Source organism: Odontomachus brunneus, unplaced genomic scaffold, assembly GCF_010583005.1.
Source record: "Odontomachus brunneus isolate Ranch 3 - 2012 unplaced genomic scaffold, Obru_v1 Obru_scaffold_134, whole genome shotgun sequence".
Classification (NCBI taxonomy): Eukaryota; Metazoa; Arthropoda; class Insecta; order Hymenoptera; family Formicidae; genus Odontomachus; species Odontomachus brunneus.
Genome location: NW_022639584.1, coordinates 395,835 through 409,615, shown reverse-complemented (window position 1 = coordinate 409,615; position 13,781 = coordinate 395,835). Strand labels below are relative to the sequence as shown.

Below are 13,781 nucleotides of genomic sequence, written 5' to 3'. Positions count from 1 at the left end.
TTGTCAAGTCTTATATTTGGGAAATATTCTAATTTTCATATACTTCTTAATTGTATGAAATTTGAAGAAACAAGAGATACATATATCTCAATGAAAACGAACTATAGAAAGTCTCAAAATTTTAACATTTCCAAAGAGATAGGCACTCTAGGACTTATTGTTTTTCGACATTAATGCATTTGTCATGCAATGATTCAAAGTTCTTGTAAAAAGTAAGAAGGTACAGAATCATATTAATACATACGACTAGTCGAGTAATCTATTGAATTTGCGACTGAAGGAGACCGATGTCAAATGGTAAATCTGCATTTTATATGTACATAGCAGTTATATTTACATGATAATGTACAATACAGCGCAGCATATTCACAAATAATACATCTGTGTTAGAGATACTTTTTAGAACAGTTCTTGGCTCTGCCGCGGAGTCAAATAGCTAGATTTTTTTCTGTAGGACACATTTATTTCGTCTTCCTACTATCGGCATATAGAATTATCAAGAAGCAACCATAAAATACGTTTTTGTGATTTCGGCTTCTGGGCATTCAGCTTCATCCTCTCTCTTGAACTTGCATGTCTCGCGATTTCGTTTCGTCAACTTATTCGTAAGGAGGAAATATCGCCCGTGCAATTTGACAACATAAATTTTATTTGGGTCCGTTTAATGCTTTTTTCTCATCGCTTCTTCTCTTCATACACGCAAGTCTCTCGATCTCGCAACGTATTATTGCTTTCTCTTATGACGAATCATACAACAGAACTTTTCTCTTCCTTTTTTCTTCTTTGTATTTGCAAGGTTTTACTGGATATCACAAAAAGCGTGATTAGGCTTACGTCGATAAACGTACGTTAGAAGACACAATCCGCGTCCTTCTTTTCTTTTTAGTCCGAAATGAAGTGTTTCGCGCTAAACCTACGGTTCTCTCATCTCATTGGTTAATAATAAAATATAAAGAATTGTACTTATAACGTCGCTGTCGATGGAGGAAAACTATAAACCGTTAAATAAGCTTACTACACAATTACAACTATATCAAGATCAATAGAAATACATATTATATACATACGGATACTTCTTCGGGATGAAAATGTTGATAACGCAACCACGTGTGGGAAACGACATGTCTCGTAGTCTTCAATCGCTCCCGAACGAACAAAAGTCTTCTTTCAGACATCGAACTTAAGAATTTCAATACATAATACTTCGTACTTCGTACACGTACCAAAATATCCTACTCTTATTGAGGAATTATCGAGATATATTTATATATATATACGTTATATATACCAATATGGTTCTCTTCGTTCTCTCTTTCTTTCTCTCTCACTGTTATCTTCTCTTCAACAGTAGTCTAGGAAATCTGCATGTCCTATCACTTTACACTGGCAATAGATGGGTACATCACGAATTGCTTTGTATATCAAACAACTACTTTAAAGCCGTGAAAAAAAAATGGGTCAACGCGTGCACACACATAATGTTGCCACAAAGATCTTGAAAATAATATCTTATATTCGCGAAAATAATATCTTATCATACGTAATCTCCAAGTATTTAACATCCTTAACATACACTGTTAAAACCGTTTTGTCGAAATCTGTCGTCCCGTACCAACCAAGTAGCTTGTAGCGTTTTGCTGATACAGCCGCAGAACTTAATTAGTATCGCGAGAGAACGTGTACCCATCCACCTTCCTACATCTATGTGGTTTCCTTACTTGCTACCTTGCTTATAAATTTTACAATCTTCTAAAATTATATCGGCAATCTCAAAAATATATCGTAGCTGAATTAACTCGCATATATCTTCTTCCTCTGTCTTTTTGTTTTCTTTCTCCGCTTAACTCCTATTCATCTCCCTCTGGCTCGACGTGTACGCTACTGCTTATCCGAGACATTTATCCACGTTAATTAATAGCTCTTTCTTCCTCTCTCTCTCTCTCTCTGTCTCTTCTTACTCTTTTCCAGACACAACCCTCAAAAAAGAATGTGCCGTCATTTGTCGAAGCGATTAATCTCCTAGGTGATCTAGAATTACACTTTACGAAGGCATAAGACATATTTTTAGCTGGAAAGTCGATTCACAGCGGGATTAGAAAAGACGGAATGTCAGAGTTTACGTTTATACGCTGTGTGACGATAACGCTGTGCAACGTTAACGTTCCGCGTCAATCCACCAACATCGGTCGCTGCGATCTTTCTTGTACTTAATTCGTGTCGTCGTGAGACTAGCTCATTGTTCAATCACGAAGATACTTCTCCCTATCTCCCTTTCTCTCTCTTTCTGTTCTATCTTAAAAGGGACATGTGTACGTGTATATGCGTGTAGTATGTGTGTTATGTATGTGTATATATAATTTATATGTATAATATATATATATATTAAATATCGAGTTTTTCTTTTTAAAGGCAAGCATATACGTCGGTACCGCGATGCCGACGTTTAGTAGCGGTATTTTTTATGTTTTTAAACATAGAGAGGTTTCTTTCGCACCGTACGACAATACTTTGCTACGTACGAAATTACAGCAATTTTTTCTCGCGTACAATATTCTTCTTTTTTTGGCTTTTTTTGTTTTGTTTTAACCTTTGTTTTGTTTTCGGTACTTTTTCGTGTGTGTATGTGTATGTGTTCTCTACTATTGGATTATATTATCTTTACTATTGCGGGAATTAGAGGAATTAGCGTTTAGAGATGGTTCTGTGTTGGGCTTTCACGTGATCCTGTGGAGGATGAGCAGCAGCATCGGGACAAGCGTCAGTAAGCCCGACTTGAACACACCGCACGTGCCGCTGTGCATCTCTACCTTGTTCTTGAGCGAGAGTGGGCCGCCATCGTCGCTCTGCATGCTCGTTGATATGTCTGACTTCTTCGGCGGTATGATCAGGTTCTCATCGTTCTCGTCCGAATCGTCGTTCTTCTGCCGGTGCCGGTGGGTCGTCCAGTTGACCTCTTGCGGCAGCTTCGTCGTCATCGTCGACGTGATGGTCGTGGTGGTGGTGGTCGGTTCCGTGGTGGGCGGCGGCATAGTGGTCGGCACCAGGCTGTAATTGTTGAGGAAATAGATCGGCCCGAATTCCACCACGATGTCGAACATGGTCTCCTCCTGGCGCGTGCCGCTAATCGGGCGTGACGTCGTCGCGCCATCCTCGTAGTGCGAGACCAACGTGGCGACGTACGGCACCTCCATCTCCGTGTAGTTGGCCCTCAGTGTGACGTTCACGCCGGTACCAGGCTCCAGGAAGACAAGCACACTGGCAACAAACACAACACGCATTAATACACAGCCGAGTTTTCAGCCTAATCGTGGCCCGCAATCGAAAGAGCCTGACTTCCAAACCGTCAATTAAGCAACACACTTTATGGAAACGAAGATTACGAGCTTGCTGTACGCGATTCACATAGTTCTCTGGCACGCGATCCCGGTTCTCCGAAAATATGGAAATTCAAGTTCGGCTCGGAAGTCTGCTCGCTCGACATGGATCAGATGTGTGTCTTTCGACAACGTGACCACGCAACAACGATACACGTATAAACATCGTGCTGTTGTCCCGCTCTTGTTTGAAAATCCAATTAACTCTCCCCGCCTCGTTCTTTGCGTGCACGAGGAAAATGGATTGATTGAATTAACGTGACACAACTGAATTGTTTTGGTCGAAGAAAACGAAATTTCTGGTTCTTATGAAATTCAGTTCTTACCATATCACTTTGAACACGAAACTTTCTGCGTTGAGATAATGTTTTAAATTTATACATTTATATGAGGATCGAAATACTTTCATATAACAAATATACAGGAAAGAAATGTCATTGTATCAATAGAAATTGCTAACATCACCGTAATTGGAGTAAATCTTCTTGATTCACCAACGCCAATGAAACTAATGTCATAACTTATGTCATCGAAACAATATATGATATATTGGTTTCAATAGTACATACTTGTTGAATCAAGAAGATTTACTCCAATTACGACGATGTTAGTAATTTGTGGAACAGTATATTTTTTTCCGTGTATGAGATTCTAATGTTCTCACTATTTTTTCGCTTACGATTTTTTAGCGCTTGGCACTTATAGACTTTTTTATCACCTATGCTTCGATTAACATGTCATCATTATGCTGACTCAACCGACTTTTTTTTAATCGTCCGTCCCGCTTCCCGGCGCCGAGCAGGTGAATTTCTTACGTTGTTTAATTTTGTTGGGGTGGGAAGTGCTGATTGTAATAAAGTGCAGACAGGATGTAGAGGTAAATTATCGTGTGGCACTCGTCGCGATATCAATGTCGTCGCGCGTTGCAACTGGAGCGCGCGGATTTGATGCGCGGCGTAATTGCGTTGCGTTGAAGCATCACTTAAGCGCGCGCGGAGAGCGTTCTGGGGTACTCGCGGAGCGTGGGGTGGCGACGAAGTCGTCGCCGTGCGAAGTGCACTTCAGACTCATCCGCACGGCGCGGAGCTTCAATGATGGAAGCACAGGAAGCGACGGAGTGGCCGTGCGGCCGCAGAGACAGAGATAGAGAGAGACATACACGTTGCATTACGTCGCGGAATAGAGAGCCCCGCACGCTCTAATTATATCTAATTATACAGATGCGTCTGAGATTACACCGGCACCGCGTCAAGTCGTAAACCATACGTTCTCTTCTAGTTATGAATATCCGCTCGTGAACGTGATAGATCTCCGCGATTGCTCCTTTGATCTGCTAAACACGCGGCGAAAGTGTCAATTCTCGATATTACACGATGGAAGCGGAACGCATTCTCTTTTCCTTCTGACATCAATCGCTAGATCGAGTACCAAATGTAAATTTACTATTCTGACACACATTATACGTGTGATAACGACTCTTGCCGATCTTTCTCACGTTTTTGCGGAAACGGAACATCTAATCTCCGGTAATCACAAAGAGAGAAAGAGAGAGAAAAGTCACTCGCGTTTCTATGCATCGCGTGAGCTTGACCAGCCTCAAGGCTGACCACTATCATCAGCCGCTAATGTTAAAGTCCGAGAGATCCTCACTTGTAAGCGTCCTCGCGAATTTCCTTGCTTCGCATACCCCACGTTACGTTCGGCAGGGATGTGCCGTTGAGCAACGTGATCGAGGTATCCAGACCGTTCAGGATAGCGTGCCTGCGACCCCAATAGATCGAGTACTTGTACGAATACGTGCAGGCTTCCGCTTCGTTCGCTGCGTACTCCATCGTGTTGGTGATCGTCGTCTCGGCGAGTACGCGCGGCTCGCGCTTGATATTACGCTTCTTAGGCCAGTTGAGCTTCACCGCGGTGAGCTCATAACGGATCGGCTCGGTCTCCACTAGCAACTCGCCGGACTTGGCGGATTCCTCCTCGTTGTTCTGAAAGAGGGTCGAGTCTTGAGCACAATCTGTCGCCCGGATTAATTACTTTTACGGCGACTGAATCACGTTGTTATTAAATTACTAGTCATTTCTTAGGCAATAGTAGCGGTATCTACCGTAAGCGCTGTTTCGTGATTTTTCAAAGAAATTCTCCCGCGAGTTAACAATACCACGAGCCATAATAATATTCTGTTTATCAAAGAAACGAAGAATTGTAAAGCCTTGAGAAATTAGAAGTTTTCCCGATTTATGACTTTAGTTTTCTTAGTGTTAGAACATCGAACACCTGCGCGCTCGGAATTTTTACTCGGCAAGATTTGAACGCGAGTCGCAAATGGCGAGTCCCAACAATTCTCAATGGAAGCCTCCGCTTTTTTGCTCTCCTCGATCCGGGGCGCTCACCTCGTTCGCATAGATGATAGAGCCGAAGTTGTTGTTCGAGTTCAGCGTGCCAATGTAGTGGGTGTACCGTGACTTCGTGGTGTTTTTCTTGTCGTCACTGTCCGTCTTGTATCGTGCTACCAGCATCTTATCGACGTACACCGCGCCTAGCATGGGCTGTGAGAATTTCGTCCAGCGAACCCACGCAATTCGCGCCGCCCCGTCGATGTTCTCCAGCAATTCGTACTTGGAGGAGTACGACTGCACGCTACCGTGTAACGTCACGGTGCAGCGTTTCTCCTTGCTCTTTTGCGTCCCAGCAACCCACACGCTGCTGCTGTGCATCGCGCGGCACACGTAGAGCGGCCGCATCTTCAGCTCCGACTTTTCCGCTTGGTTGAAGTAAGGCTCATCTGCAACTTCATCGTGACTTAATCAATTGTAACCGCCCCGTGTTGTGCGCGCAACAACTAACACTATACATCAATAATGCGCCAGTGTACATAATGATTAGCGACATGCATACAATTAATTACAATTGACGATGTTTTCAGTCATCGACTCTGAATAGAAAGGCAAAGAGGCACTATTCTCCGAATGCGAATTCAACATCTCTGAATACATATATCCTAGCTCATGATGTAACATGAATTAGTATCGGGATCTCAGTGCCAATGACGATGCAAGTCTCACGCACACAATGTTGCGTGCACAGGAAGATACGTGTGCGCGCGTAATAACACCACGCATTATGCGTGGCCGATGATAGTTGAAAAAGGCGCACCTTCACCACCATCTGGTACCATCTCGAAGCCACCGATGACTATCTCCTTCGATTCGCTCGGGTTGTAGTGTCCCACCGGCAGCCACTTGAGCGTAGTTGAGGTGAGCGGCTGTAGGCCATACTTCGACAATATGTGCACGCTGTTGTCCGCGGTCGCCGACAGCAAGAGGACGCCGAGCAGTCCCAAGGCAAGGTAGTTCTTTTGCCAAAGCATCTGCAATTGAGATTAGAGTGAGAACGAGCGCGTTAAGCAGCCGTCAGTCGACCTCGAGCTGTCTCACGCGAGTCAATAACGACGCAACGATGAAGCAACGATAGATTCAGTTTTATATCGTGTTAAAATGAAAAAGTATCTATTTGTGTGTATACGGAGTGTCTCTCTGACGCAGAGGATCCCATATTTCGTGTACATGTAGCTTCGATCAAACTGCATACAACATTCCTTTATAAAAAGTCTGTTCTTTTTAGCTGAACTGCTTCTACTGATGCACATAAGTTAGAGTAAAACAAAATTTATTTGTCTCACTCTTATTGCGCCAGTGTGCACTCACGTTAAGTTCAGCTAAGAAAAACAGATCTTATTTTGCAAACAACCATGTAAAATTTTGAATTATTTATTAAAGAAGATTGACGAATTATCACGCGCGATACGGCGGACGAATTGTGCCGTTGTGTGCTTATAGAGTATGTCAATCTGAGAGAAAAAGTGCCCCACCACTTTCTAAATAACCATGTAGATTTTCAGCTATTAATTAAAGAACATTAGCGCGATCCACCGCCAATCTCCTTTAATTAATAATTCAAACATCTACTGGTGGTTCTTTGCAAAATGGTAGAGGACTTTTTTTGTTTAGTTTAACCTAATCTACGGGCACACGACGACAGACGACACCATCATTGCTCATCTACACATATCGCGCGTGACCATTCACTGAATTTCTTTGATGAATAACTCAAAATGTGATCGTTCGCAAAATAGTACAGGAATTTTGTGTCCACTTTCTTAATCTACATGAAAGTTTTATGTGTTACCGTCTGATATTTGTGTACAACACACAACACAGCGCGCGTTCTCTCTCCTCTTCTTTCTCTGTCGTTTTCCCATTCTTTTCCCCTCGGCTAGGGGATGTGCAAAAAGTGCGTGTGATTTTCCGGCGATTACGCACACTGTGGTGATGGCACGTTTGGCCTTAATTGCACCACGATCGCGCCAGTGACAAAAAGCAGGCGCGAAGAGCACGCGTATTTTCCTTCACCTACCTAGGCCAATTCCGCTCAACAACGATAAACTTGCTGACCCTCTCAGGCTTTGTGATTACGTTTCCGCTTATGGTATACCGAGCGTGTCTTTAACACATGAGCCCCCCGAGTGTAACTGGACCTCGCTTGGTTTTGCTCTTACCTCGTGTTTTCGCTTGGGTTGCCTCGAGAAGGAACCGGCGAGACTAACATGTGTGAGCTCGACTCGACATTTTAGTCCTACTTTGGGCCTGAACTTTCTGACATTTGTATATTCTGAAGGACCAGTATACGTACGCACGTAATACACACACGGAAAAAAGTAATTTGCTGCAGCAGCAAACTAATTTGTTACATATAGACAGTTAAATATAATTCGCTGTGTTAGCTACTTTTTTTACTGCAGAAACCTATCTTCTTGCTATGATAACAAGAAAATCTGCTCCAACAATAAGAAAAGTGGCTAACGTAGCAAATTTACTACAGATAGACTAAACATAATTTACTGCTTTAACTACTTTTTTGTTGAAAGAACAGATTTTCTTGTTATCATAGCAAAAAAATTAACTCCTACAGCAAAGAAAAAGAGTCTAATATAGCATATGTAACGGATCTTTTTTTCTGTGTGTGAAAACTTAAATACTTAGCACTTTTAAATGACAGAAAATGCATAAAGTACTACCTAGATATTTGTAAGTTTTAAACAGGACAGGTTTTTATTTAAATGCGCTAAGTAGGATTTAAATTTCCATATATATTGCACATACGCTGATCCTTCAGAATATACAAATGTCAGAAAGTAGGATTAAAATATCTCTTCGGATCTTATAGATCCATAACCTAACTATATTAGTGTTAACTATACAGTAAGGTATCTGACGATAAGCATTCCATTGTGTTCAGTTTAATCTAATCTGCATGCACACTGCATGTTCAGTTTATTCAGTTTATTTTGCATGTTATCTAATCTGCACACAACATATGGAACACTTATCGTTAGATATCCTGTACAGTGATATTTGCTTCCCTTATAAATTCCTCAAAAGATCTGAAGGACTCGGCAAAGCTGGTGGATCAAGCGGAATCAAAAGAGGTATAGAGTATCGAACTAGCTGTTAAATGGCACACGAATGTAAGGTAAAAATTCCGATTCGAGAGAGCTTGGAATCTTAAGGGAGTTTTTGACTTGAGTCCGTTAATGACGAATAATTGATAAAGCAGAAACGAGAAGAACGAAAACATTGAGAGTCACTCTTTTTCTTCGCCCAGAGATCGACGCAAATTGCGTGCACTCGCGAAGACGCATGTTGCGCAATCGCTCGCTCAATGCGTAATTGATATCATGGCCGGATGAAGCAGGTTGGTTCGCACGTAAGGTGTGACACCAGCCAAGTAGGTAATTCGAAACAGTCCCATCATCGTCGCACTTTTGCGGCGACCTACGACAGCCGTACAACCGGCGACGAGGCTCGCCTCGCACCGTGCACCCGGTATATCGGTATTCAAGTAACCGTAACGGTTCTGTGTGGTATATCCGTTTACGTGATAATACAATCGTTTCACACTGCTCGACTTCCGCGCTCGCACTCTGAAAAAATCCTCAGGAATTTGTTCTCTTCAGGTCCACGCTTGGCACGACGAATACGTCTGTGTCAGGATCGAAATTTTGATCCTACTTTCGACCTCAATGTGCTATTCAACGTCTAGTTTGATACTCTGAAATCTATATCAATCCTTTGATTCCGTTTCACTTACCAGCACTGCTGAGAGGTTCTCTTTAGAACTTACAAGTGATATTTTGTGCGTTTTCTGTTTTTATTTAAATACGCTAAGTAGGATTTAAATTTCCATATATATTGCTGATCATGCCATGCACATACGCTGATCCTTCAGAATATACAAATGTCAGAAAGTAGGATTAAAATATCTCTTCGGATCTTATAGATCCATAACCTAACTATATTAGTGTTAACTATACAGTAAGGTATCTGACGATAAGCATTCCATTGTGTTCAGTTTAATCTAATCTGCATGCACACTGCATGTTCAGTTTATTCAATTTATTTTGCATGTTATCTAATCTGCACACAACATATAGAACACTTATCGTTAGACATCCTGTACAGTGATATTTGCTTCCCTTATAAATTCCTCAAAAGATCTGAATGCGAAGGCGATCAAAATAGTCTGCTCCAAGTCAATTGAATCGGGGACAGCGAAGGAAATCGTAATACAGAAGAAGAAGATAATTAAGAAGAATCTTCTTAATCAAGAAGAAGATGATTCAAGTCCGATTGTTTCGCATACTTCAATCGCGCAATAAATCCTTACGTTGGGATCGCCGAGAGCTTTTCCTCTCGCAAAAACGCGATTGATCCCGCGTGCAGACTCGGACGAACCTTCAAGTCTCACTTGCGTTAACATATAAGATTGCAAATGAGATTTTATATTTGTATTCTGCCGGTGCTCCTTTAAAATGTCGAGGACTCGAAATAGTCGATGACGGAATGATGACATGAAAAAGAGAGACTAGATTGCTGATAAAAATAGAACGAAGAACCTCAGTGAACTTGTCGCGCAGAGGAACGTCTTCGGTTTCCTCGTCAAGTAACCTCCGCCGCAGCCTCGGTTTAAGGAATAAACGAGTTTTTCTCTAGCGTGCGTTTTCTAAACTCGACAGTCGAACGTCTCGCGTCGGTCCGCTCGTCAAATCAACAGCAATCGACGGGACACGTTTGCTGATTGATTGCAAAAAAAGTTGATGTCAAGCACGCCGGAAGAATTTCGCAAACGGAAACGTGTGCGTGACCAGCCGCAATGTTGTGTCACGATGCCGTAGCAGTGCGCACGATATCGTAATGGATAGTGGCGGGTTGGTGACGGGCAGAAGCACAACAGCAGGGGATAGTAATTGAAATGCCACTGCGACGCATTAAAAACGATGTCAAGTGATGGCGAGGGTAAAAGAAACGCACCAAGGTCGACATGGAAAGCTCGAGGATTTATCTCGGTGTCGCGAATCGATCTCCTTCGTTGTCCCCCAGCTTCCGATTCAATTGACTCCGAGCTGACTATTTTGATCGCCTCATCGCAGTCAACATTCAGAGCTCTTGAGGAATTTACAAGGAAAGCAAACATCACTGTACAGAGTATCTAACGAAGCGTTCCATATCTTGTGTGTACGCAGATTAGATCAAACTGATCGCAATGGAATGATTATCGTCAAATACCTTACTGTGTAGTCCAACGCTAATATAGTTGGATTATGAATCCATAAATAGCCTTTGGAACTAGAGTTCTCAACCAACAAGAAGAATCTTCTTACTCGGTGCCGCGAGTCGATCTCCCCAGCTCCCGATTCAATTGACTCGAAGCTGACTATTTTGATCGCCTCATCGCAGTCAATATTCAGAGCTCTTAAGAAATTTACAAAGGAAACAAACATCACTATACAGGGTGTCTGGCGATAAGTATTCCATATCTTGTGTATGCAAATTAGATCAAACTCAACGCAATGGAATGCTTATCGTCAGATACCTTACTGTGTAGTCAACACTGATATAGTTGGGTTATGGATCCATAAATGGAACTAAAATTCTTAATCAACAAGAAGAATCTTCTTAATCAAGAAGATTCAAGTCCGATTGCTTCGTATTGCTTTAATCGCGCAATAAATCCTCACACTGGGATCGCCGAGAGATTTTCCTCTCGCAAAAACGCGACTGATCCCGTGCGGTCAATCTAACTGAGCGTTCTCCACCGACAAAACGTTTCCGCTTGCGTTGTTCGCAGTTCCGCGGAAGCCCCGTCGTCATTGTCAGCACGTTATTGTCGCGGTGGCATCGCTCCAATTGCCGGCAAAGATTCGACGCGGCTGATAATCCAACCCTTTCAGACCCAGCCCGCACAATTGCGCGGGTCCGGTTTTTTTCTCTTTCTCTGCTCCACTCTTCTGCTTCGGTCTCACGCGTTTCTTTCGTCATCGTCTAACAGTGTTATTCTCTTTCATCTATTATCGCGCGATTCTTGTTCTCCAGGTGCAACCGTGATACCGCGAGTACACTTCGTGTCCGCGAGAGATCAGCTTGGCGTAAAACGTCCGTGACCTGGAAAAAGTTAGATACGAAGAAACTCGCGTTTCGATTCATCTTTCTGCGCCTCTGAGAGAGAAGTTTGCAAATCCTGAGGGAAATCGTCTCGCGTGGAGTCCACGAAGCGACCGCCGTTCGATACGACATGAAACGCGGCAAATGTCAAACGGCTCTCGCCGGTTTTATAATTACGGCGGATTGGAATTTGCATAAATAACACGTCAACGATGCGGAAAAAACGCCGCGAAGTACAAACGCGCACGAATTCGTCGCTCTCGCGAGCAAGCATTACGTCATTCTCGTTGGCGCGCCTGCAAAATGCGGTTGACGAATTTCTGCCTAAACGGCAAGTTCATCCATTTCCTTATTAACGGGATCATAATTTCTCTTATAAAAGGAGAAAAACAAAAAGAAAAAATAATACAATAACACATATAAAAAGGAGAAAAATTATAATAGGGAGAAAAAGGAAAGAAAAAAAAATGTTTCTTTTAAATCGAAGTCGAAGTTCAGTCCAAGTATTTCGTAATTGCAGTCTTAAATTTATGAGTGGACATATTAAAATCAGGCGCACAAAAGAATATTCATTGGCAAGTATATTACGATTTATAGGTCTAAACTTTCCATATATCTTATGCAATTTAAGAAGAAAAAGAGCATTTATGCTTCCAGCAAATGTATTGAGTCCACAAAATAGGATATGAAAGGAGAACACGATGTCAAACCATTCACCAACTTGTACAAAAATAGAAGGTCAGATACAAGATTCGTCTGTTCCTCAGCGATATCATTCTCAAAACCTGTATATCAGTTGATATTCACGCCAAGTTATTAGCATTCGACTACTCATGTAATAACTTGCAGCTTGCAGTTGAAAAATAGCAGCGACAAAAATGTAACACGATTGATTTTCCCTTTCTGCAGTCACGTTCTCGTCTCCCGACGTCTTCTCCAGCGAGATACGTCGCACCGGTTTTGCGACGCTAATCCAACAGAGCTATAATCTCGTTTTACACTACGTAACGTACAAGAAGTTCCGTTAGCCGCGAATTCCACGGTTGTATTAGATTTGTTCCTTTTTTCTCTCTTTCTCGCTCTGCTATCTTTTACTCTCGAGTATTCCCATCCAATCTAAGTCAGGCTCGTTTCTCTCTTATTTACATATTCTTTTGGAAAAAAGGGTAAGAAAAACTACGCAGAAAAAATTAATATTCACTTAAAACTAATATACTCAAATTAACAATCATTATTTCATATATAAGTAACGATATGTATAATTTTGTTAGAATTTCCAAGTTTTGTATTTCAACAAAAAATATAATTTTATTTGAATATTGGAATAGTCTCATAATAAGAAGAATGTAATATAATTATTTTGATGATAACGATATCTTCGTCCCGCACTTAAAGTATCATATTCTCATATATATCATAGTATCATATTCTCAGTCCAATATTTCTATTCATATATTTTCTATTCATAAAAATCATTTTTAAACAATAAGAATATATTTTTCTCTGTTAAATAACAAAATGTATTAATATGTCATTTAGGTTTAACATTATATAATTTTATTTTAACATTTACTTGCGAAAACTAAAGAGATTTTCAAGACAAGGACATTTTTTTTTCCGTGTATCTTTCATATATTCCCTTTATTTGCATGTATTTTTGGGAAGAAGGATGAAAGAAGCTAGTTTCATGTGAAAACTGCTTGAGTCCTCGAGTGTTGAAGAGTCAAAGTCTGTCTGAAAGAGAGGAAGAAATAGGTGATCAGTAACGTTTACACGTGCAACCGTGTACCTTCTTCCACGTGAGTACTGTTAAGGATTAACTCGATGCATCGCGCCGGCACGAGTTTGCCTTCGACGAGCAGCGAGCAACTTTCATCATGCACGCAAGAGAGTGAAAGAGAGAAGGAGA

General features: G+C 41.6%; 2 protein-coding genes across 3 annotated transcripts in view; one reads left to right on the top strand and one right to left on the bottom strand.

Annotated features, from left to right (window-relative positions):
* Positions 1 to 13,781, top strand: part of LOC116850152 (mitoguardin) — a 39,439-nt gene that overhangs the window by 972 nt on the left and 24,686 nt on the right. The window lies entirely within an intron of this gene.
* Positions 291 to 13,781, bottom strand: part of LOC116850153 (protein unzipped) — a 28,012-nt gene continuing 14,521 nt past the window's right edge. The window contains exons 2-5 of one of the 2 annotated variants that reach the window (XM_032828103.1): positions 6,528 to 6,741; positions 5,765 to 6,162; positions 5,025 to 5,359; positions 291 to 3,255 (exon numbers count right to left, since the gene is read on the bottom strand). In XM_032828103.1, coding sequence (XP_032683994.1) covers positions 2,715 to 3,255; positions 5,025 to 5,359; positions 5,765 to 6,162; positions 6,528 to 6,741 — 1,488 coding nt within the window. In that variant the 3' untranslated portion in view covers positions 291 to 2,714. The remainder of the gene's footprint in view (positions 3,256 to 5,024; positions 5,360 to 5,764; positions 6,163 to 6,527; positions 6,742 to 13,781) is intronic. The other variant, XM_032828104.1, reaches the window with a different exon arrangement.